General features: G+C 38.3%; 2 protein-coding genes across 5 annotated transcripts in view; both read left to right on the forward strand.

Moving 5' to 3' along the window:
- Positions 1 to 17,414, forward strand: part of LOC122845841 (AT-rich interactive domain-containing protein 1B-like) — a 193,024-nt gene extending 175,610 nt beyond the window's left edge. Inside the window, exons 11-21 of one of the 2 annotated variants that reach the window (XM_044142315.1) lie at positions 1,058 to 1,237; positions 2,391 to 2,609; positions 3,202 to 3,421; positions 8,823 to 8,964; positions 10,233 to 10,402; positions 11,272 to 11,404; positions 12,055 to 12,174; positions 12,290 to 12,365; positions 12,761 to 13,490; positions 13,616 to 13,746; positions 14,250 to 17,414. In XM_044142315.1, coding sequence (XP_043998250.1) covers positions 1,058 to 1,237; positions 2,391 to 2,609; positions 3,202 to 3,421; positions 8,823 to 8,964; positions 10,233 to 10,402; positions 11,272 to 11,404; positions 12,055 to 12,174; positions 12,290 to 12,365; positions 12,761 to 13,490; positions 13,616 to 13,746; positions 14,250 to 16,061 — 3,933 coding nt within the window. In that variant the 3' untranslated portion in view covers positions 16,062 to 17,414. The remainder of the gene's footprint in view (positions 1 to 1,057; positions 1,238 to 2,390; positions 2,610 to 3,201; positions 3,422 to 8,822; positions 8,965 to 10,232; positions 10,403 to 11,271; positions 11,405 to 12,054; positions 12,175 to 12,289; positions 12,366 to 12,760; positions 13,491 to 13,615; positions 13,747 to 14,249) is intronic. The other variant, XM_044142316.1, reaches the window with a different exon arrangement.
- Positions 17,415 to 22,801: 5,387 nt separating this feature from the next.
- LOC122845666 (palmitoyltransferase ZDHHC14-like) overlaps positions 22,802 to 26,067 on the forward strand; it is a 45,188-nt gene continuing 41,922 nt past the window's right edge. For all 3 annotated transcript variants that reach the window (XM_044141994.1, XM_044141992.1, XM_044141993.1), the window contains exons 1-2: positions 22,802 to 23,332; positions 23,890 to 24,195. In XM_044141994.1, coding sequence (XP_043997929.1) covers positions 23,960 to 24,195 — 236 coding nt within the window. In that variant the 5' untranslated portion in view covers positions 22,802 to 23,332; positions 23,890 to 23,959. The remainder of the gene's footprint in view (positions 23,333 to 23,889; positions 24,196 to 26,067) is intronic.

Below are 26,067 nucleotides of genomic sequence, written 5' to 3' on the forward strand. Positions count from 1 at the left end.
TACTGGTTTATTTTTAAATGCAATGCTCATGTTGAAATTGTTTTCAGAATCCTAACTAAAAATCATTCCGACAGGGGAGTTGTTTGCTGCTGTTTCTTTTTTGGACTAAATCTTGAAAACTGAAATCTCTTGTTGTCTGGATAAGGAATTTCACCTCTGTTGAGTTAGAGTCTATATTTGTTGTGTTTTTCTCTGCTACAAGGTGTTAACAGGACACCTAAAATGTTAAGTGTGAATAGGTCATGATTCGGCATGGGTAAGAAAAGTAAGGTAATACAAATTTTATTTTTACTTAAGTAGAAAATGACTCACAAAAATAAGGAAAATGGAATTGATGCCATATAACCATTTGTAAAACGTGAAAGTTTTAATAAGTCCAAAATATATTTTGTTATGTTTGTTTATTGGGTCCTATTTTGTATATACGGTAACTGAATATTTGACTCATGAGAAAATGTAAATAAACAAGTTTATTTACATTTTTTACTGATTGCATATAGTAATCAGTAACTGATTACTATATGCAATCTATAATATCAATACTGAACTTGCCATATTTATTGATGCAGGTAAATATTAAGTGTCTACATAAATGCATCCAAATTTCTCTTCTGTACACTTCTGATAAAACCAAGCAGGCGGGTCTTTATTATTATAAGATATTCTTGCATTACTTTGGTGTAAAGAGCTTTGGAGATCAATTTGATAAAATCACTTTTGTAGTCATACAAAAAAATGCAATAAAGCCCGTCCTCTTCTAAGGGAGAATAGTAATTTCCTGTGACTTACATATTTTTTGTTTGGCTGCTTGTACCCAGTGGTGATGTCTTTGTAGTTTAAAAAGAAACCTCCAAGCTTCAAATTCCTATTGAAAATGTAAATGTCAAGATCTGAATTATTATACCTTTAGATATTCAGTTTAGATAAGGTCATTTCGCAACCACTTGGTCATGTAACAAATACATTACTGAAAATGTGTTTTCATCAGATAAAAGAGTAAAGTGAAGTAAAATTGAAATACTTCTGCTCTAAAGTGTCATTAATGTCTCTTCAACAGCTGCAGGATGGTTATGTGAACAATAACAGCAGCAGTGTTTCCCAACCAGCCACTCCAGGCGGCACCCTGCCTGTGCCCTCCCCCCTCTCTCCCAGTCCTGCCAGCCTGTCTTCCTACCACGGAGACGACAGCGACAGCATCAGTAGCCCACCGTGGCCTCTGAAGACCCCCTGTAGTCCCGTAAGAATTACAAACAATGTTTGTTTTATTGAATATTTTTGTAACTATTTATCTAAGTGGTTTTCAGTCAGAAGTTGGTTTTCCGAGCCTGATCAATTTGCTGTGAATAAACATTGTAATAAACACATCTTGCGCACTGGAAAAATTAATCTAAAAGAAGTGCTTAGTTGTGCTGTTCATTCAACCAGGGGTCCACTTCACAAAGTGTAAATAACAAATGAATTTTTAATGATCCAGACTGGGTGAGTGGGTTGTTTCAGCAGGCGGCAGCAGGAAAATAAAAGGGAAACTATGCTTTGGATAATACAACATAATGTTGGGTTTATACAACAGTGTTAAGATGCCATGAGATTTTTCTTACTTCATTAGGGTTTCCAGTGATCGACCATCACAAAGTAGAGCATAGTAATGAAGTGGAAGGAAAAAGATGCATGTTTGTGAAACCTGAAAAGTGTGACGCTCATGTGTGTTTCGCTCCCCTGAGTCGGTCTGTTCTCGATCCACCTTTAATGATAATGCATCAGAAAGTCTTTTGGGGTATGTCTTTACCCACTTTCCACATTTAGACTGGATTTTTTTCCCCGCATCTTTTTTTTATTTTTTTATTTTTTTATTTTTTTGAAGATAGTTTAAATCTTCAGTTGGATTTAGATCTGGACTTTGAATCGGCTGAAGACGTTTTGATCTAAACCATTCTGTTTACTACTCTGGCTGTATGTTTAGAAGCGTCATCTGAATATAAGCTAAAAATCTATCCCTGTCTCATCTCAAGTCCTTTTCATCTTCTATCCAGTATTTCATGGCTTTTCTTTCAAAAGTAGCTTTCATATTGCCACTCTTCCATTAGGGCTAGATTTGTGGAGGGCAAGACTATTAGTTATCCCATTGACTCTCTCCCACTCGAGCTGTAGATCTGTGCAGCTCCTTCAGAAATTACTACCCATGAATCACTTTTTCTTTCACTTAACAGCTTTGAACTACTTTGTGCGAGTCTATCTTATAAAATGTAAATAAGACACATCAAAATCCACAATTCTAACATTCCAAAGTCTTTAGAAAATATTTTGACTTCAATATCATAGGAACTATTCATAAAAGATCCAAAGTATCCTCTTTATAAACTCATATTTACACTTTGGTCTGTGTACCTCAGCAGAAAGTCAACCCCAACTCGTCGTTCAGTGGTGGCGAGCGGATAAGCCGGCTGTATGAACTCGGTTCAGAGCCAGAGAGGAGATCTTGGGTGGAGCGCTACCTGACCTTCATGGAGGAGCGGGGTACACCTGTTTCTCAGCTCCCAGTTGTGGGCAAGAAGCCACTTGATCTCTGGAAGCTCTATGTTGCTGTTCGGGAAATAGGAGGCCTCGCCATGGTAATCTACAGCAGAAATTGTGTAGTAATATTAGAGACAGTTCTCCTCTTGTTTACATTGGATTCTGTGTGTTCTGCGCTCTAGCCAAATGTTATGTGAAATGATTCAGGGAAACATTATATCATACACTCACAGTGCATCTTTATAGACTGTTTGTACCTAAAAACTATCTTCATTTGCTCTACATATGCCTCACACAAGACTTTGAATCAGGATTGCAAAAATCTTGGAGTGAGAATCAATAAATCTGAGTTAATTGTTGTCCAGTTTATATCAAAAGTGCTACTAAGTAAATTTCTTCCACAGCAAAAATCCTGAAAATCATTTCAGTTCAGCAGCTAGAAGAATATTGTTTTGTCAAATAAGACTGTAAATCTAAATGTGTTTCCTGCAATTTGGAGAAGGTTCATCCACAGAAAACATTAAAATATGTGAATACGGTCAGATCAAGCTTCCATATGTGACGTTTTCAAATGTAGTATTTCATTCCTCTTAAATTGTGTGCAATTTTCAGGATTCTTTTCCTTTTATTGAGCTGATTTACTGAAAATACACCTGAAAGCCCTTATACTGGATTTTCTCAACCTGTCAGGTTAACAAGAACAAGAAGTGGCGCGAGCTATCCAGCACTCTGAATGTTGGTACGTCCAGCAGCTCTGCCAGCACGCTCAAGAAGCAGTACATCCAGTATCTGTTTGCCTACGAGTGTAAGATGGAGAGAGGAGAGGAACCACCAACAGACAGCAATAGCGGTGGCAGCTTGACTGAAGGGGACAGCAGGAAGCAGGTCAAGATCCAGCCGCCCTCACCTGGTGAGTACTGATAACAGAGTGCCGCACTTCCATTCTTTTTCTTTTTTTAAAAACACCCCCTTCCACAACTCCCACCTCCATCTGTCAGCAGCCAGATAACAGGTGCTGTTGATCAAACAAGATTTCAGCCATGATCCCCACAGCTGTGACTGAAATCTTCCCGTGAACAAAGCTGCTACGTTTACATTGTGAAAGACGGCTGGAAATTTCTGTTTAAATGTTGCATCTCCAGTTTGAATCTTTCCAGAGTCACAGTTGTCTAGTGTGATGTGCAAATATATTAAGTTACCTTTACGTTGATACAATTAATTAAAATTCAGTGAATCCATTTGTCATGAGAAGTCAGTAAATAGAGTCCAGCTGGTTGTAATCTAATCACAGTTTAAATCCAGCTGTTCTGTGAAATCCTCAGAGGTTTGTTACATTGTGAAGGCCAAGCAATACAGCCAATGAGGCAGAGATGAGCTATGGAGAAGATTAAAGCAGAGTTACATAATGATGCAAATATCTGTAAGGAAGAAACTAATTGTTAAAGAGGGGACTCTTGTTAAACTTTTTAGGTCTGCATCCAAAATGGTATGTGTGGGATTGAAATTTACCAGATTCACTACAACCGTGTTTGTAGTATCATTCTAATGGATGTCGCTTTTCAGATTTGATGTGAAGTTAGATAGTTAGATGCAAGCAGTTCTAGCAAAAAACTTCTTAAAAATATATAAAAAGACTTCAGATCTACATAGATGTTCAACGTCTAGCTGGACAACAACCCTCAACATACAACTTGAACTTAAATGGAATGGTTTGTGGGTCTGACTATTTAGATTTAAAAATAAATTAATAAATTCTTTGTCAATCATATAAAATTCTTAGATGTATAAATTCTTTTCAAGGAAATGTTATTTAATTTGAGGTAAATGTAGTAAAGAAAAATTAACCACAAATACCCAGGAGAAATTAGCAAAAATGATCTCTGCTTTGATGAGGTTAACTTTAGTTTAATGGAGGTGAATTATGATACTGTCACCCTTTGCTTTTCCAGCTTGAGACTTTCCTTTATTTGATTACTGCCTTTGAAGGCTAAGTAATGTTGTTTAGCTGCAGTACCATGGCTCAAAGGGTGGTTTATGTTTGTGTGTTACTCTGTGTCCCTGCAGAAAACTATGAAGCAAGGGAGAGTCATTGTGAAACTGACTGGTGAGGTCACAACTCTAATTTGGAGCGGAGATGAGAAAAGTGACTCTTGCTTTTAGATAGGACACTTGAGTTTTTCACCTATCAGAGACACTGCTGATTGGTTTTATTGCAGGCCAAAGAAAGGACGCATCTTTGTTCATGTGGGATTGCACATACACATTTATGTAGTGGACAAAATTCACACATGAAAATAAACTCTCTCCTACAGCCACCACATTTATAATTTAGGCCCTTCACTATCCATATAGGAGGATGTAACCACTTCAATTGAGCAGGATAGTCTTTCTAACATCAACTGAAAGCACTACGGTAGAGAATCATAACATATTGACACAAAGTATAAAAAAACTGAATACATTTTTCACGAGCAGCTTAACCTCGTGATTTTTTTATTAACAATGTGTTTAGAGGTCAATGCAGGTTTTGCTCATTACAGGTGTGAAAAGGTGCCAAAAAATGTTATATTGCTGCTTTTCTACCCTTAAACAGGTTTTGTGAACTTATTACACTTGACATGACTGTTACTAGCTTTGAAACAAATCTACAATGTCTTTGAATTTTGTCTGGACTTTACCAGTGCAGTAGATTCAGCCCAATTCTCATAGGATAAAATCATGCAAGTGCCAATTTTCTGCTGACAGACAGGTCGCTGGTGTCATTACCTCCCTGATCTGTGAACACATCTATTTGCACAAGGCCTAAAAGCCTTTCAGAAAAACACTAGAGGAAGTACCAGGGTGGGTAGTGAAGTCTCATTTTTAGCATCAAGCACAGTTGCTGAATGCTGCTGATGAGCAGACTAAAAGAAGACATCTTCAGTTTTGTCCTCACTCACAACAAAGACAATTCAGCAGTTGTCAAAAATGTTTCATGTTGGGGGGTAAACACATAGTTGTGTGTAGAAATTTAAAGAGTGCCACGCATCATTCTTTTTAAGATTAAACTGTTTTAAAATTACATTTAGGAAGCTGCAAGAGGAGTGCCTGCAGAATGACTTTTAATGAACACAATAAAAAATTGTAAAAATTTTAAATATGTGAATCTCGCAGGTGTTGTCATACATTGAGTATCTTGTAGCGACCCATGCCTACTTGAAATCCTAAGCTAGAAGCCTCACAACATGTATTATCTGTTATTTCTACTGAATTCTAGATTGTGATTTTTACACTTTAGGATTTCCATGCTTTTGTTTTCATAATTCCTTAGCAAAATTCAAACCCTTTAAGAAAAATTAGTTTCTAAGAAGTAATACACAATTTATAAGCTTCAGAGTATAAATCCCACAGCTGATGCCTTCAGTTCCACTGTCTGCTTCAGACTGCCCTCCTGACACCCTGCCAGCCTAAATATAGACTGACAGCTCCGTGATGTCACTGAAGAAGCCTGACCAGCGAGCTGGTGTGGGGTCTGAGTGTGTTTGCGTGAAGCTGGTGGCGGGGAGTGCAGAGTGATTAATGAGGGCTGGAATGTACAATGTAAACAAACCCGACCTCTCCGTCACCTTTCATTCACAAAAGCAGCTCAGCTGACTTCTTTTTTTTTTTTTTTACTCTGCTTTTTAACCACCCAACCATCCTCCCCAACCCCCACCTCCACCACCAGATTATGTCACTAGCTGACACACATGCAAGTCCCTACACATACACACTTATCCCCCCTCTCCTCTGCCAGCGTTTTTTTTTTCCAGTTAAATGTGGAGCAGAGGGCACTTGAGTTCACACTCCTCTCCACCTCTCTCCTCCATCTTTCTACATCGCGGATCATTCTGCTCTTGAAGAATGACAAACCTCTTAACCTTGGCTAACCCCTCGACTCTTTCTCTCTCCACCATGTGGGCATGCATGTGCATATTCATTTGGTTTGACACCGGGATAGCCCACAAAGAGCTCACTGACCCATCTTTGCCCTCTTTTCTTACCTCTGCTCATCATCATGGGACACCATCTACCCCTCTGTCTGTCTCTCCTCCTATCTGTCTCCTGTGATTTAGAGGCAGGGGGTATTATTGAATAATTCAGAATTAGCATGAATTTTTAAAGCCGAAGTCTTACGGGGGGCATTTTTTCCTAAGGACGTGTGGTGCAGGGAGAGGCCACTGAGATTATTCCAGGGGAAAAAAACAAAAAACTTCTTACTCTAAATTCTCATTAGAATACTTTCATAATCCCTGAGTGTCTTTATCATCTTTTAGCTGCACCGGATTCTGTTTTTCATTCAGTCTGGGAATTTGTGTCACTTGGGCTCTTTGTGTTCAGGGCTTTTGCAGCATAACACTCATATAATTTCCCAGTCATCTGAACAGACAACTTCACAAAAGTGAGGTTTCAGAAGAAAATAGCACACTAATCCAGTTTTAACCCCTATACCGATCTAATGTTAAGAGCTTTTTGTTTTCAGTCAAGGCTTTAACAGTGCAGGTTCTCTGCAGCTTTTCACTCATGTTCAGTGGATGTTTTTGTGTACTATTCTGCCCCATTTGCTTCTAAAGTTAAACCTTTCTGTAATTTTGCCTTCAAACATGGCCCTCAGTAAGATCCTCATCGACTATGAGCATTCCGACTTTTTTACAATTTGTCCATTTTCAAACTTACGTTTTACTTAATTTAAGTTGTAAGTGATCACTTGGAATTGGGAAGTGGAATGAAAAGAATAGATACAAAATCTCAAAAGCAAAGCTTTTTTATTTTTATGCAGTCTTGGAAGCAGCTATCACTGCAAATACATGCAAGTCTTTGAGGATTCTTCTTTGTAAAATAACTGCAAGGGGGAGTATTATGTATTTTCCAGGAACATAGTACCATTTTCTAGCACAGTTAAGTAACTGTTACTTTCAGTTGTTATGAGAATGACTTTAAAAAAAATTTACTTTTCAATTTGATGCCTTGAAATTGGGCCTCTGTCTCGTTAAAAAGCTCCTGCTCTTTCCAGCTCTCTTCCTCCAGCGTGACATCACAATGTTTCTCCATTAAAGCATTTACAACATTCTTAGAAGCATTCAACTGAGAGGTAGTTTGTATGATCAGCTCAGAAGATGTGCATCTCCGCCAGTTGTTTGCTAATTGCTGCTGCTACTAATCTGCAGGATCCAAGAATCACCGGGGAGGGGTGCTCTGTGAGGCAAATACTTAGCTTGGAGACCCCAATGAGGAGCAACTTATAAAAGTTTATTTTGCATAATACTGTCCCTTTAAACAAATTACCTTAACAATTACTTCCTGTGTGCATGACTAAATAATAATCCTGTCAACAGATTCTTTCACTGCAGCTTCTCCAGTGTTAATATGAGCCTCTTTTTTGCGTTTCTGATTAATGACTTCTTAGTTTATGGTTACATCCATGACATGGTAGGTTTTCAAGTGTGCCCCACTCTTACCACTTGATCAGATGAATTGAACAGTACTGACTGAGACATTCCAACTTTTGGATACTTTTTCATAAACTTCTGCACAACTTTATCTGTGCTTTGTTCCCTGACTTTTATAATGTCATTTGTTCTCAAGTTTCTCAAACAAACATTTGAGAACCTCTCAGAACTGCTGGAGTTGAATAGGGAGTCCATTTTACACAATTAGCCTATCATTGCTAATTAGCTGTGTTCTGAAGACAATTGGTTTGATTTGATTTAGTGGTGACATTATACAGGGGAATGAGTGCATGTTTGTGCTACACTCTTCAGAGTTTTATTATTTTCAAAAGAATGGGAAGAATCATGTACTCCTTTCCTTACATTTGGAAAAATGTGGAAAAGTTTAAGGGTAATAAATATATTTGCAAGGCACTGTAAAATATCTTCAGCATTGAATTAAGTGATGGGTTACTATTATGGCCACAAGTGGCCAAAATTCTTCTCCTCTCATTGTTGAGCCTGTTCTTCCATCCTCTCTTCCTTCATCTCATCAGCATTGCCTCCATTCCCATCCTCTCTGCCCTTATGTGACGCATTTGCCAAGGCTCAGTTCTCATGTCGGGCATCACTTTGAGTGCTTTGGACATAAGCCCAAAGTTATCTCCCTAATACAGCACCTTGCTGTGATAAAATCCCACTTTGGCTGCTCTAACTCAAACCAGCTTCGAGATCGCAGCAGAGGACTTCAAGAAGCCCTACGGTCTCAATGCGCAACAGTTTTTTTTTTTCTTCTTCTGTTTTTTATAGGGAGAACTTAGGGAATCCTTCAGATTTAGTAATAATGCCTCTCTTGTCTCCCAGCCAACTCAGGTGGCTCACTCCAAGGTCCACAAACGCCCCAGTCATCTGGCAGCAGCTCTACAGCAGAGGCAGCAGGCGACCTGAAACCACCCACACCTGCCACCACTCCACTGGGACAAGTCACTCCACTGCCCCCCAACAGGTACCACACAGACACATTCAGCTGCTGGCGCTGCTGCCAGCTGGAACCTCTTTTACTGATTCAGTCACTTAAGCATTATTTATTTACATCTAGCTGATTGTTTTTTTTTCTGTAAAATCAGAGGCAATCAACATAAAAAGGATCCGCAAAATAGTGTATTAATTGGAGATGCTCTGATCACAGATTTTCTAAATGCTTATACCAATTTTAGCCAATTTTGATTTCTATTTAAAACGTACAGCAGTAGAATACTTGTTTTCCCATGTCTGGATAGATCTTAAAATTTAAATGTCCTAAGAATGAATGTTTATAGAAAAACATGACTAAATAATAACAATAATAATAAAAATCCAGAGAAAACTGGATCTCTGCAGTAACACCCTTAACTTCCTCATGTCTACTAAAGGCAAGCTCATCTTTGTAGAAATTTGAATGTAGAGATCAAAATGCTGTTTTAATTCTTGAAGCTTTTTACACTTGTCATGCTTCCTAATTTCATTTTAATACCACAATGTTACTGAACATGGCTAACTGAGTCTTTCTGATTTGACTTAATAACAACTTCAACAATGAAAATTGTTGTTGTCAGTGTGACTTTGCAGTGCTGATGTTTATTGTGAGCAAAAAAACGACTGATTCCAGTAATTGCCTGATTTCTCTGGTAGTAATTTAGCATCTCAATCTATACAAGTTTAGTTATTGGCTTTGATGAGGTAGAATTAAAATGTAAAAGTAAAAGTTAAGATATATTCTGCTTGTGCATGCTTATGTTATATGTAGACATCTGTAGTTTCCTATTTATTTTCCCTCATCAAATTTGATTTTAATTATAAACCTTAAGACGCCTGCAGCAACTGAGAGGAGAGTTAAAGTTATTAGTTTGCTTTCATTGTGACTTCATGTAAGAAGTGTTATACAGCTCTAAAAAGTGTTGTCTAAACATAACAATACCATATTTAGAAATTTTTCAGGCTGAAATTTCTTTATTATTATTTGAGTTTTATACATTTATTTTGCACTGGTTAAAACAGATACAGTTATAAATAGAAAATAAAATATAAAAAACACCTTAAGCTAAAAAAAAATGAATCAAATTTCTTAGTCAGATCTGTAATATGTCACTATTACAATTATCTGTATTTTTCCATACATGCATGTGTTATTCATTCAAACACAAGTTATTTTCCTCTAAAATGAAAGAAATTTCAGTCCCTCAGACTCCATCTTGTGTACCTTCTTTGTGATTTTTGTTTTTCTTATTTGTCCAGGAGCAGTGTAAGTGTGCAGGACCCCTTCTCGGAGGTGAGCGACCCGGCCTTTCAGAAGCGGACGAGCAGCCTGCCCCCCTCAGCTCCATACCAGCAGGCCCTTGGCATGCCTGACATGATGATGAGGATGCAGTACGACGCCAAGGACCCCTTCGCGGGGATGAGGAAGAGTAAGCAGAGCGCACACTGTGTCACCCAATTCACCAAAAAGTCAATGCCAGAACTTGTTTATTCATTTTCAGAATTATTTTTACACCTTCTTTTATGTTCGGTTTTGGTATTTTGGCAAAAAAAAATTAAAAGCACCTTTGATTTTGCTTAGACAAGTGCAAAATGTATGTAAAACAAGAATTTGAAACTTAATCCTGAAGCTGTCTGCAAACTTATACGCCTCTCTCACAAAATGATTCATATTCTGAAGCCATTGTTCTTTCATCTGCTTTGTTGGTGTAATTTATTGTCAAATAACCATGTTGCCTCAGATCAAGATAGATGTGTGTGTGTGTGTGTGTGTGTGTGTGTGTGTGGGTGGGCGTGCGTGTGTGTGTGTGTGTGCACGTGTACATTGCGCGTGAGTGTGTGTTTTATTAAACTTTGAAAGAGGATGGAAGCTGTTCGTTACACCACATATCCCATCATCAAAAACACGACAGCTTGTCTCATCTTCTCTTAGCTTAGCCTTTGTCTCATCCTTATTCCTCCGGTCCTTTTAATCACCATTTTTTCCTTCCCCCAACCTTTCATTCCTTGCATCCCGCTGAGATGCACCTGTTTTGACCAAGCTGTGTATTGTAGTTTTCAGAACAAACAGTAGTTTTTCCCCTGAAAGAACCGGCAGCTCCTCTGAAAGATGGGGAGAATGGAGTGTGAATGAATAATATGGTGGATTGCAGCTGCATAACAACGTTTAGCTTCAGAACAATAGGGCTAATAAGAACGAGTGAAAAGTATTCATAGAGGGTTGCTGCCATCTGGTGGGAGATTTAAGATACTGTCAATTAATTTACAATATCTTGCTTTTTGCTTTAATCTCTTGCAGTGGCAGGAGCTGATCCATATATACCAAGCCAGATGTCCAGTGGTGGTATGCAGGACTTGTACAGTCGGCCTCCATCAGGCCTGAGCATGAGCCAGCGGTCCCAGTATCCCTATGGACCGGGCTATGACCGGAGGTAAACACAGATGTTAACTAACTACAGTGTTGATCAGAAGTTCACATACAGCCACCTTTCGTTTTTAGAGTGGAAGGATCATAACACAAACTTCTTAATGATGTTAAAAAGCAAGAATTGAGTACATATGTTTGAATTTATTATGAACTTTATTTAATCCAAATAGTCAAAATCGTACAGGCTCACAATTATGCATACTAGTCCATTGATATGTAGGTAAATATCAGTGACATAATGCCAGCTGGATATTTGACTGAGCTTTTCAGTAAAATGACCTTGTTTTCTGCCAACTGTTAAGCATCCTCTGTAAAATCTCCAAAGTGTTTAGTCTCTTAATGTTTGCTTTTTTTAAATTCTGTTTTAGAAACCAATTTTGATTTGTGTAGTGTTCAGTGTCCGGTTGAAAAACTCAAGTGTGAATTTTTTTCCATCTTATCAATGTTCAAACAAAATCCAGGCACCACTATAGAGCGCCAGGGTCACTGAACCTTTTTTCAATACATTGAAGATGTTTGTATTCTAACTAGACAAATCTAAAGCGTTCAAACATACTTAATTGTATGTTTGAACGCTCAAAATGAATTCCATGCTTAAGAAAATTATATGTAAAGTTAAGTCATGTCTATTAATCATGCCTGTTTATATCTTAGACCTGACCATATGATGGGGATGGAGGGAACCATGGGTCCGCCTGGAAGTCAGAATAACATGGGACACTCTAATAGTGAAGGCAACATGTATTCTCCCAGCAGATACTCCTCACATCAGAGGTCAGCTCTTCTATTTTACATTTATCAGCTTCTTCTGCTTTTTAGTCTTACAGATTACTGGAGGATTTACTGGCTGTTAATAGGTGAGCAATTTGTTTTATCTTCTGCATTTCAGACATGAAGGTTATGGTCAGCAGTATCCCAGCATGCCATATGGCATGCATCCATCTGGGATGTATCCACAGCAACAGGTGAGACACAGCACTGGTAGCTTCTCTTTCAAATTTAAGTAACTGTTTTTATGCCCCCTAACATTTGATATTGCATTAAAAGATGGCCAATAAAACTTTGAAGTAAAAGGCTGGACAATCTTAACATCACATTAATTAAGTAATGTGACATTTTGTAGCAGAAAATGTAGATTCTTACCATAACCTTAATTAAGTAATTAATATGATGTTATGAAATACTGGATGATGTATTTTATTTTGTGTGTGTATGTTATTTGGATAGTCTAAACTTTGAAAAAATATATATTTTGATGGCAAACTTTGGCACTTAGGACACATAATATAATGTTAATTTTTGTCATTGCCATTCTCATGTTTTGAGTAACGTATTTGCATTGCGTATTATTATTACTCAGGGCTACAAACGACAGTTGGATGGAATGTATGGTCCCCCACCCAAAAGACATGAGAGTGACATGTACGCTATGCAGTACACCAACCAGCAGCCGGATGTGTACAATCACTACAGTGGTGGGTATTCAGGCCCTGATCACAGACCCATCCAAGGACAGTTCTCTTACCCGTACCATCGTGACCGAATGGCCCCATCGGGCCAGAGCCAGCACAGTATGATGGGTGGGGGTCCTGCTTCTAACCATGCTCCTGAAGGACCTAACATGTGGCCTTCAAGAACAGACCTCAGCTATTCCTACCACAGCAGACAGGGGCCACCGTCGCAAATGCAGCCATATGGTTCTATTTGCAGAGATGACATTGATGGTCGCTCCACGCACGACCATTGGCTCCGTCAGCCTCCCTACTTATCATCAGGTGGCATGGCCCCCATGTCTTCACGTCATTCATCTTATTCCAATTCTCCAACCATGGCCAACCATCTGCCTCGAGCACCCAGCCCAGGGGCCTTCCAGCGCTCAATGGAATCTCGAATGTCACCCAGTAAAGCCCCTTTCATGTCTCCAATGAAGATGCCTAAGCCAGGGATGGCCATGATGGGCTCACAAGGCAGTGGACCAAATAGTCAGTTTCCTCCTAACCTGAGAAGGGACCTGAACTACCCTCCAGGGTCAGTCGAAGCCACATTGCCAGCTCTAAAGCCAAGACGCAAGCTAACATCAAAGGACTGTGGTAAATTATTTTGTCAATTGTTGAATGAGTATCATTTCTGTTTTTGATTATTTCCTTGGTTATTGTAGTAAACCAGGATTACCACACTGGATGTTGTTCTTTAATTTGCACTGTTATGATCCCAGGAACACCTGAAGCCTGGCGTGTGATGATGTCTCTGAAGTCTGGCCTGCTGGCAGAAAGCACTTGGGCATTAGACACCATTAACATCCTGCTATATGATGACAGCACAGTGGCCTCCTTCAACCTTTCCCAGGTAAAACCATCAAATCTAGATATTTGATTTCTGATAAAGCTTTGTCCTTGCCAATGTGCTTCACCGTTATAATTTTTGTTATTTAGCTTAAATTCCAAAAGAAAATTTAAAAATTCCATACATGTACATTTACGACATAGTGGAGTCTCCGGCTGGCAGCAGAAAATGTAAATTCTTACCATAGCCTTAAGATTTCCATATCTATATTCAAATTCAGCTGCTTCTATGATTGTTACAAGATAAATTGAGTATAAATTTTAAACTCTTGAAAGCAAAACATTTGCTTTAAACTGTCCAATCTTCCTGTTATTGTTGAACTTTTCTCTCTCTATTGGTTTCTCACAGCCTAAATTAACAACAAATATGTCACTGAAAATTGCAAAGTTCATCTTTATATTATGGTAGAATAATGCATTTGACCCATACTGCAGAAACAAAAAACTTTAAGGTGTGAGATCTGCCTTCTTTTGGATACTGATCATATTTTATCTTTCTTTGACCAGTTGCCAGGATTCCTTGAGCTAATTGTGGAGTACTTTCGCCGCTGCCTGATTGAGATTTTTGGAATCTTGGAAGAATTTGAGGTTCGGACAATGGTTCCCAAAAACAATCTAGATTGTGATTCTACCCAGAAAGAGAATGCTACCCTTGAGAAGGAAACTGACTCTGCAAACCTGTCAGGATCTGAATTATCCTCAGCAACAGAAATCCCGGAGAGGCAAACAGGAGTTATCAAGGAGGAAATTTTGCCTGTCACTGACGAGCAGGCTGAGGTGCCAGGAAAAGAGCAGGATCCTGATGTGACCAAGAAAAAGAAAAACAGTAATAAAGGACAAGCAGAAAAAGGACTGAAAGAAGTGGAAGAAAAAGAAACTAAAAAAGATGATTTAGATGAGCCTTCTGCAGAAACAGAATCTAAACCTAAACAGGCCAGTAAATATGATAAACTCCCCATTAAGATTGTGCACAAAGACCACCTGATTGAAGACATAACTGAGCGCTTGGGTTATGTCACTGAGTTTGAAAGTGGGCTGCTACACTGGCAGGCAGGTGGAGGTGATTCCACTGCACACATTCAGACACACTTTGAACTGCGGAGTGATCCGCCAGCCAGGGGGGGTACCAAAACATTGAATGAGAACAAACCGGAAAATAAGATGGAAGGGGAAGATAGCAAAAAACTGAAACACATCACCGCTACTATTGATGATGTTCTGTGCGCCAGGGTTGACGCCCTGTCGTACGCCCATCCTGCTCGATCTTTGCCATCTTACCCCTTCAGGGTGCATCCAGACGGGGAGGATGATCACATTACCCTTCTGGAGGATGAGCCCCGCTGCCTAGATGAGGCTCCGCTCTGCACAACCTCCTCCTGGCAGGACTCACTCTCCAAGAGGTGCCTTTGTGTTTCCAACATCGTGCGAAGTTTGTCCTTTATCCCTGGGAATGACAGTGAAATGTCTCACCATCCTGCACTCGTTCTTCTTCTGGGCCGGCTGCTTTTGTTACACCATGTTCACCCAGAGAGAAACAGGTCAGCACGGACCTACCAGAGGGATGAACAACAGGAGCGAGGACTGTCAAGTAGCAAAGAGGAGTGGTGGTGGGAGTGCCTGAGTTTGCTCAGGGAGAATGCCATGGTCACGCTTTCTAACATTGCAGGACACCTCAATCTCTCAACCTATTCAGATACCATCTGCCTCCCCATCCTGGATGGCCTTCTCCACTGGATGGTTTGTCCCTCAGCTGAAGCGCAGGACCCCTTTCTGTCAACATCCCCACACTCCCATCTCACTCCCCAGAGACTGGTGCTGGAGTGCCTTTGTAAGCTCAGCATCCAAGATGGCAATGTGGACCTCCTGCTAGCCACGCCACCTTTCAGCAGACAGGAAAAATTTTTTGCAGTCCTGGTGCGATACATTGGTCAGAGGAAGGCACAGGTGTATAGAGAAATGGCAGTTGCTGTTCTCTCACACCTGGCACAGGGAGACCCCACCGCAGCACGTGCCATCGCCTTGCAGAAGGCTAGCGTGGGTAACCTGGTAACCTTCTTGGAGGATGGTGTCAGTATGGCACAGTATCAACAGAACCCTCACAATTTGCTGCACATGGGACACCCTCCAATGGACCCTCCCAGTGTAAACATGATGTGCCGAGCAGCTAAAGGCCTCTTGGCCATGGCTAAAGTGGAGGAGAACAAGAAAGAGTTTGTACTGTATGAAAGCAGATTATTAGACATCTCCATTTCCTCAGTGCTCAATACGGGGGTGGTTGCCATCGTTTGCCAAGTTCTCTTTCACTTAGGGAAATTATGACAGGACTTAGATTGCAGACAGTAAGACTAAAGAGATATCTCTGTGGTTTTCTATTTTTATTTATCAAAATGACAGGAAATGTTTGTGGGTTTTTTTAAAAGAAAAAAGAAGTATCTGCATTATTGTGTCTATATGTATAGCTTCTGAGCCCTGTTAGAAAAAAAGTGGGCTCGGGACATGAAAGCTCATTTTAATACAAATATTCAATACCTGCTGGTGATGGATGGTTTCGTTTTTGTTTTGTTCTCGTTTACTTTTTCAGCCAAAAGCTGCCACCAGATTTTGGTGCTGAATAGTTCGTTCCTTTGAAGTTAATGAGCTGTTTTTCAGTTTTATAAATATGAACATGCTCATCAGCATTTTTGTTGATGGAGAGTATTTATTTAAGATGTGACACTGTACAGTTGTTTGAACATTTTTGCCAACAGTTGGGTGAAGAAAGGACCGGGGTAAAAGTAAAACATGGACTTTTTAAATGAAAATGTTTTTGTCTCCATCGCTGGAAGATGAATTGTGCAATAGGACCAGAACGAGTTGTCCCTTTTTTTGAAAAACAGGAGGACGTGAAACTTCAAGTAGCTGCAGTGTGTGCTTTGGGCCATGTGGAGGCAGCATTGCACCAGCCAATCAACAAAAGAGCTTAGCGACTGTCAAAAACACACTTTCTAATTTATCAATCATAGCCTCAATGACTGTCACTGACGATATTTCTGTTTACCCAACACGTGTGTTATGTCTGTATTTTTCATCAATGTGTATTTAAAACTTTGTGCAATGGACGCACATGACTCTTTCAGTCTCTATCGTGCATCACAGCAGATGGGAGTTTCAGACTATTACAGAAAAAATTCTTTTATTGATGTTAAAATTTCGTAATGTTATTATACATATTTTGTTTATTGGGTCAAATATTTGAACCTCCCAGATGTACCCGATGTCTCAGTGTAAAAAAAAACAAAAAAACATTGTATGCATTGTATTATAGCTGAGAAAACAATCGCTTTGGTAATTAAAATGTGGAAGTGCCAGGGTGAGAGGATAACTACCGCTACATGAAAAAAAATAACATATTTCTTTTTGTTACAGTTCTTCATTCATGTCAATGGGCATATTTTTAAAACTCTACATACTTCTCTGAAACAAACATGTGAAAAGAACTGTCAGAAATGTCCTGAGAGCTCATTGTAAAATTTGCCTTTTTTCGTATGACTCCTTGTCTTTTTCTTCCGTAAACACATTTATACTCTGTGCTGCACATGTCACAAATAAATGTACGATGACCATCGTTAAGCACTGAAGAAGTTGCATTATGTCCTGACAATCTTAGGCCAATAAACAAACATCAACTGCTTATTCAGATGTCCTTTATTGACTTTTTTTCATGAGAGATTTATCAAGATTTTTAAAATGATGATGCAAAGAAGCATGTAGGCAAATTTTTAAAGATTAAATATAAAGCTCATATACTGCATGCCTTTTAAACTCTTGGGTTTGATTGAGATTTTATTCAACAAACACAAAATAGTGTGCATATGTGAAACAGAAGAGGAACAATATATTTAGATTTTTTTCCCCCCATTTAAAAATATCCAAAGATATCATGAAAACTAAGAAATACAAGATTTTCCATTGATGGATGTTTAAATACACATGTGAAGATTTGCATCTGTAATGTGGGCAATGTGGTCCTATCAGATATTGAGTGGAAGGGGGGAGATATAAATGCACAGCAAACATTTTATATTTATTTGTAAAAAGAAATTCTTTGTTTGGGTCTATTACATAAGATCCCAATAAAATACACATAAGTTTAAGGATGTAACATGACATGTTATGATGACATGACATGCATGACATGAGACTTTGATTACAGCTTTCAAGGTAAAGAAACATCTCTTAAAACTTGTAGAATAATTTATTCATCCCTTGTTTTGTTATGTTTTAAGGATACAAACTAGATTTCAATTGTGTAATTTTTATTACTTTTCTCAAGTCCTTTTGTGTATTTCTTTTTTATCGTGAAAAAGCAAAAGTTTTTATTTATTGTCTCCTATTTGCACAAATGGGTCTGCTAGTGTCAACTCAAAAGTAATTAAACTGTTTGCTCTTCAGATAAGCTTAACATCATGAATGATTAAAATAGTCATTTTGATCCTGTTATTGAGTTGTTTTGACTTTCATTATAGTAGTTCATTCTAAATAGACATAAAGTAAAATTATTTTGTTCAAAAGAATTCTAAAGCTATTGTGACACTTCTGTCACTTTCCTTTGTTCCATTGTCATGATTGATTTGCTTCTACTGAAATGGACATATGCAGTACATAAAAGGGGAAAAAAGCAGTTATACAACTTGTATTTAAACTATCAATGATTCATTGCAGAAAAGTTGAGAAATGAACATTTTCTGATAAATTCTAGAAATTCTTCTCAGAGTAATGCCTGACGCCCCATAATTAACATGTTTCTTTTATTTTAGAGCAGATAAACGACTGTCCTTGTAAACGTTTAATTCTTCCTCTTTATTAAACCAGATGACTCATTATGAAACACAGTCATGTGAAATACAGTATCTTGCAAAAGTTGCAAAATTCAAAGTGAAAAAAAGGAGACTTTCAAAACATTTCAGGAATAAAGCACGTAGTTTGTCAAGCCTATTTATTCAACCCATTTTACAGTTTTTCCCCTAAATATGTAATTGTAAACCATGTCTACTATGAAAATGATTGGGACAGCATCATGTTGTGGAAATGGTTTTAATAGGCAGGGACATGGAAGTTGGTCAGAGTTGATAGATGAAGGTATACAGACAATCCCCAGAGAAGATTTGCTTGAGGTTGCAGAAGACTTGAGAATGGATTGTAGGTTCACTTTCCAGCAGGACAACGCTAAAAATCCAGAATTACTCTGGATGGTTTAGATCAAAATATATGTATTTGTTGAGCTGACACAGGGAATCAAAATCTAGATTGGAAAATTGCTTTTCATGATGGTTTCTATGCAGTTTGAAGTATTTCACAAAAATGAATGAGATAAGAAAAAATTTAGGCTACCAGTCTAGATGAGTACAGCTGGTAAAAACATATGTATAAATACAGATTAATACAGCCCAATCAATAATTCTTATTAGTGTTTTCACATCCTTTTCCTTTCATCTTAAACACTGTGTAGTTATGTAGCGATCTGTTACATAAAATTCATATAAAGCACATTGAAATTTGTGGGCATTGATGTAACAAAATGTGTTCAAGGAGAATTAATACTTTTGCAAGGTTGAGTATTTGTTGGGTTTTCTGTATCTATATCTACCACTCCCACATTATCTTGACCTCTTTAATAATATTGCCCTTTAAACAAATTCTTTAAATGAAAAACACAACTGTAAACAAACCATTTCATTATTTCAGAAAAACTGCAGCTATATTTTTTTACAAAAAGCTTTCATTTTTCTTGGAAAGGTCGCTTGCTCTTCTTGTAATCTGACATCTTTATTTTTCCCTCTATTTGCCCGGGGAGATACAAGCATCATGGAAAGCTCTATTTTAAGCTGTCTTTAATAATACTGTAACATTCTTGCTGTTGATAACACAAGCAATGTGAGGTGTCCTCTCAGGCAGAGCCTCGAACTTTGAGTTTTAGTCCAGATGCTGGACTGAAAAACACTTGCAATCACTTATCCTCATTTAATCACATTTTACACACAAAGAAAAATAAATTAAAGCCCATCTGAGAAGTGATTAAGAGTGTGATTGATTCTTTACTGATGAAGAGAAAGAAATGACGGATGTGCTTTCAGGCATCTCTTGGCACTATCTGTAGTGTTGTCACTTGTTTGTAACTGCACCTACAAAACAAGGATTGAGACATTTAGTCTGGGTAAAGTGAGTTCCTGTGCTTTTTGAATAGTGTTGGTAGCCAACTATGGAAGAAAACTACCCACCCTGCATGTGCTATGAAAAGCTGAGTCATGGAGCTCTGACAGGATGGATGTGGTGTCCTTTAGCCATGTCATTTCCCCCGACTAGCCTACTGGGCTACCTTGCATATAAAGTTAGATACCTGGGTATTTGATAAAAGCAAGATGTGTCTCTCATATTTTCAATATTGTGGGTGGTTTTAGTTGTGGGTTTACCTAACGATGTCAAATTTCCATGCTGATTATGTTTATTTTACTTTAGTGAGGCCTAAAAACATTTTTTTGTTTTCCTACACTGAGTTGGATGCAAGTGCATGGGTTTTCCTGCATCTGTCATAATCCTCACGCTGCTTAGCAAAGCCCACTTTAAAGACAATAATGCAAAGGGTCAGCAGATCATCAGCAGCCATTAAAAACATCTAAATCTTTCCAACAACCTAAGTGTTGTATATTGAAACTTACTGGTTCACTGGCCCACTGCTGGAAGCACTGGTGGAAGCTCGACAAGCGTTTTTAAGACAATTTCAAAGTAACATAAAAATTTTGTATTTGGTTCCATTTCTTCATCCATAAGAGTTAAAAAATACAGCTGACTGTAAGTATTTAAAACATTAAATTACTATCATTTCTGGTTAACACACTACAAAAGATTTACAAATTCATGGTCTAGTAGATTGTGTCACAGTACCTTCCAAAGATATATACACAACAAACTTCAATATCTTTTATTGCTAATTATTGACTTTTTGTAATAAATTACCACAAAATAGCTTTTAATGGATGGCGATACATGGAAGTAAAAGAATACATGGTTTTAACACTTTAATAACTCTTTTGATATTTGATACCTATAAATAAAGTCTAGTGCAACCAACTGCCATTGCATCACTTTTACAAATTCAAATTTTAAAAGATGAATTTTGACTTTATGGATTTTACAGAGCCACCTTTTGCTGTTGTTACAGCTTCAGGTGTTTTGATGTATGGCGAGGTATGATTCAGATTGGACTTTGACATTCCCCTCAGCATAATGCTGCTAAACAGCGTTATGCTGGTAGCAACATAATGCATCATGTTTAACAGTTTGAATGGTTTAATGGTTTATTCAGGCCACAGACCCTTAGCTGGGATAATAGCTGTGCCTTTTTATGAAATCATTTCACTGTGGATCTAGTGTAAGTTTAGGATTGTTGGTCCAGTAGAAAGTCAACATTTATTCTTTGTAAAACTTTAGCAACCTCTTACAAGCTTTCTTTCAGGATTTTCACTATGATTTTCACCATCCTTCCCCTAATAGCTCTGACCAGTTTCTGAACCTGATGATGATGCTGCCATAGGAGCAGAGATAAATTTTTTGTTGCATATTGACCAAAAGGTTTAACGTTTTTCTCATTATCAGATCACCTTCTTCCACAGCCTGTGCTTCTGACATGCCATAAAGAAGGTTGAATATAGATGAATATCACACTTTTCACATTTTTATTTGCAAAACAATTGAAAATACAAGCACCATTTTCCTTCTACTTCAATTTAGTGTGACTAAGCAGTGCTTTGCAGCCTGTATTTGAACTCTAATAGCCTCTGAGTTTAGCATGCCTTTTGTATACCATCAAATAACAAACATCAGAAAACAAAAGTAAAATGAGAATGTTTTCCATCTTTGCAAGCTGGTACAAGAAAGCTTTCTCAGCTTAAATAAAAAGCAACAAGGTTTCTTTACAGAGACAGGATAATTGCACAGCTGTGGAAGAGAATGTGCAGGACTTCCTGTTACTTCTGAGAAAAATGAAGAGGTGGGCAAGTGTGTCTGTGTCTACGTAGGTGTGAGGAAGGGGATGGAGAGCTTAGGGAAAGTAGGCTGAGAAGGCAGTCGGAAGCTGGACAGGAAATTGATTCATTAGTAACCTGAAACTGGCATTTGTGTGGGGCATGAGTTGTGTGGTAGCATCACTGCCTGTTTGTTTTCAGAGAAACGCAGCCAATATGACAAACACAGACTCCATTTACTGCACAATTTTCTTTCAGTAAATGTTGGTTTTGTCTAGTTTTAGTTATTTAATAATCTTTCTTCCTGTTGACCATCTGTTTCAAAGAACATTGCAGAAGAGGCGGAATAGAACAGGAATTAGCTCTCTCTCATATACAGATAATTGATGGAGAACTCTTAAGCATCAGCTCATACAATATTTAACGTTTCCTGGGTTTGTTGTGAACATTTCAGACTGCAATGCGATTTATCAAAAATCCACACTATTATCTTGTGGTGACAGTATTGAAATGTTTAATCGCGTATTATGTAGACCATTTTATCAAGGTTGATTTCTCTCACAGCGGTGTAGCTACCATCACCTCTGCTCCTAATACAAATAATTAATGACTACTCACAGGAGAAAGACTTCAAACAAATATTCTAGTACTGTTTTATGTCCTCTTATGATAGACAGTCATGTGAACAAATTAGGACACCTGATGAAATATTCAGAGAATTGATTGTATTTTGATGTCTCACATGTTTCTTCTAATTTATATCTGGAAAGGAAACATTTAATGTAGGCCAAGCAAAAAAGGGACCTTGCTTTACTCATTAAAAAGATATTGATATAAATGTAAATTCTAACTGATGGTAATTGAAACTGAACCCACTCAAACTATTAGAGATGGCATTCCATTTTTGATTTTTCCAACTGTACAACTGGAGCATCAGGTCTGGGTTTTAAAAAAATATAAGAACTTGATACCCCGCCCCTTGAGTGGACCCTCTAGTGGTCTCCGCACCCCGTTTTGGGAAACCCTTAATCGGCACTTCCTGTCTCTGCACCTTCATGACTTCAGGCCGGCTGAAGGGGGAGGAGCAGGCGGCGGAGGCTCTTCTCTGCTCCCATGTTGATGTTTGTTTGCGAGGGTGGCACTGCCGTGTGTGGACGGGGATTGACGGAGGGTTGTCGAGTGGCCTGGCAAGACGCTTTATTGAGGAAAGTTGCAACTTTGCCCTCATCCCTCCGAATATGAGGCTGAATAATTAAGATTTAAGATAATGTCTCATCGATTATAGCTATGAACCGCTTTGCCATATGGCTATATGATCACGTTTGACTCGCCTCTCTTGACTGACGGCCAGTCCGGGATTTTGGAGCTCGTCTGAGGGCGCTTTCTCTGGATTTTCCTTCCCCTTTCAAAAAAACCAAAAAAAACGACGAAGTTCCCCCTCGACGACGAGATCCTTTCCAACTCATTTGTTCACCCCTAAACTTCCAAAAATGGTCTTCTTCGCTTTGGCTCGAAACAAACCGGGATAACGACGGGAGAAGCTCCGCGACAACACCCTTACCAAGGACAACCACTGTTACTTTCCCCCTGGTAAGGCAGCGCTTCAGCGGGCAGACCAGACGAAAGCAGCCGGGATGCGACGCCTCGCTGTCTGTTTGTGATACATGGTTGACAGCGCCGCTGAAAACCAGACTTAAACCTTCTTCTTCCTTGCTCACTTTCAGCGGGAAACGCTAATGCCAAATAGTTGATTCAAAGCTTTTCGCTATATTTGAACGAACATGGTGCTAACATTTGAATGCACAGGATTATATCAACTTAAATGTATCTCTTCAACTTGTTAGCCACGCTAGCCTGTTAGCGACACTTTATTTATTTAGTTAGGTGGAACTAGCAATGTTCCTTGCTTCCAAAGGCAACATAAACTTTTAATTATAGAGCTTTTAAGACTTGCTTGTTAGGTTTGCCTTTATTGTATTTACAAAATAAAAGATTATATTTAATGTCCTGTGGCGAACTGAAAGCTACAACCGAAACGTTAAGGTTAGCAGAGGTATTTGTTTTAATAACAGGAAGTGCTGTACTCTCAAACTTTACTTCTATACCATCTTACAAGTTGAGCTAAACTGAATCTCTCTTCTCCGCAGAGGCTGTCCTGGCGCTGGATTTATTCAACTCCTTTTTTTTTTTTTCTTCTTTTTTTTTTTACTGTAATTGATGCATCTTGGGGAGTCTATGAGAGACTGCGAGTACAGTCAAATCAGCACTCGCAGCTCCACGCCAATGGAGACCCCCTACAAGAAAAGGACCCCAAAGAAGAAGAAATGGGAGTCCTTCCCAGGTCGGAATAAATTTTACTGTGATGGGAGGATTATGATGGCCAAACAGACGGGGGTTTTCTACCTTACCCTGATCCTCATCCTTGTAACCTGTGGACTGTTTTTCACCTTTGAGTAAGTATTATCTGCTCACATCTGGTACTTGGTTGTGCAAGATGACAGTGTGGATTAGGGATTTCATCTCAAAGGATCAGATGCCAGAAGAGGAAGTTTTACACAAATCATTGCATGAGTCTGGAGTGAGTATGTTTCCCTTTATCTGACCTGCTTTAGGGAGATGTCAGTATAAACTGGTTGGAGATTAAAGTATCTCATACGCCTTTTGTACAAGAGGATTTTCAGAAGAGCTGCATGTGGAAACTGCAACCAATGTGATGATATTTCAAAGAGCCATTTTCTCCCCCAGTCAGCTGAAGCAAACTCTTTTAGAGCCATTTCCTGATATTTTTATGGTTAATATCTACTTTATAAAATGTGTTGACATTTTTAAAGAATCACCATTTTTATTTTTTCATTTTGAGGTTTTAAAATGAAGAAAAACACAAAACCTTTTCTACTGTGGGATGTTTATTTGTCATAAAAATCAAATAATTTCTAACCTAATGACAAGAACGTAATCTAAAATAATATTTATGTAACTTTCCTTCTGTTGTGGAAATATTTCTAAAATCTGCATAAACTCTTGTAAGAATGGTTGTAAACAGTATAATGAGAAGCGTTATTATAACGTGCTGAGTGTCTGAAATAGTAGGTGCTTTTTAGAGGGGCAGAGACTAAATTTCAAGGAGTCATATTTCGTTTTAAGTTATGTTTGATATGTAAAGCATTTTAATAACGGAAGGTAATATAGTTGCTTAATTGTGCTATAAAATGTGCCTTGAAAGTACAGAATACATCCCCTTTAAGTGTCTACAGTAGGCCACAAAGCGTTGAGAGATTGCAGTTATTTATCAGCGGTAATACAATTGCTCTACTGCTATCAAGATTTTGTCTGTGACTAAGATCAAAAATTTTAATTAATTTATTTATAAAGCTCTTCTATAACCAAAGTCCTGTACAGGTAAAAAGGAAAATATTTTTCTTTTTCTGATGCATCTCTATGTTGTAATAAATGCTCAAAAAGCTGACCTTTCTGTAGTAATGCTACACAGGTTCAGTTAATTACATTCCCAGTGTCGTTAAAAGAGCATTGTTCCTCTTGCGCTTAAAACAGTTGTTAATAAACATACAGTGTGTCCCTCTACATGCTACTCTCCCCCAGACGTCCTCATCTTTCCACTGAGTGGACTGCATAAAGCAGTAGGTGTATAAAGGCAGATGTGCTGCCATCGCTAGACAGTCTGACAAGCGAGTGTGCATTCTTTCTCCGGTCGTTAGCCCATCAGTCTGCCATCTATTATGTGAGAAACGCCTTTCTATAGTAGATAAGAGTCCTGCTCTGTCATGAGAATTGTTTTGGAGTTGGTCAGTGTTTTCATCACGATAAAGTGCTTCATAGCCAGAGGATCCTTTATGGGGAAAATTGTGCTGTGGTTGAAGCACAATGCCTGCACAGCAAAGACAGCCTATGCTACATTACTCTATATTTGTACCAACCTCCTATTTTTTTTTTAAAATATTTCTGAAATTCTGCTGCTCTGAAATCATCTGAATATATTAGAGCATTGCCCCCATTCATGATTTAGTTTTATTATTTTTTTAGTTAGGACTTTGCCAAGCATGAACTTTAAACTTAAACTTACTTTTAAAGTATTGTTTTTTTTTCTATGTAGGTGTAGGAATGTAATTTTGCAAAAAGTTTGTATCACAATTCTTTTGTATAGATAAATCATTGCATGTATCATCAGTTTAAGGATACATTGATGATGTTATAGTTCCAAAAGTGGAACAAATTGTATTACTTTGTACAACTGAGTATTATTAGTTTAAAAACTCCTTAAATGTCATCAGGACACTGGTGTCTTCATCTACCCATTGAAATGCATG

Source organism: Gambusia affinis, linkage group LG16 (genome assembly GCF_019740435.1).
Source record: "Gambusia affinis linkage group LG16, SWU_Gaff_1.0, whole genome shotgun sequence".
NCBI lineage: Eukaryota > Metazoa > Chordata > Actinopteri > Cyprinodontiformes > Poeciliidae > Gambusia > Gambusia affinis.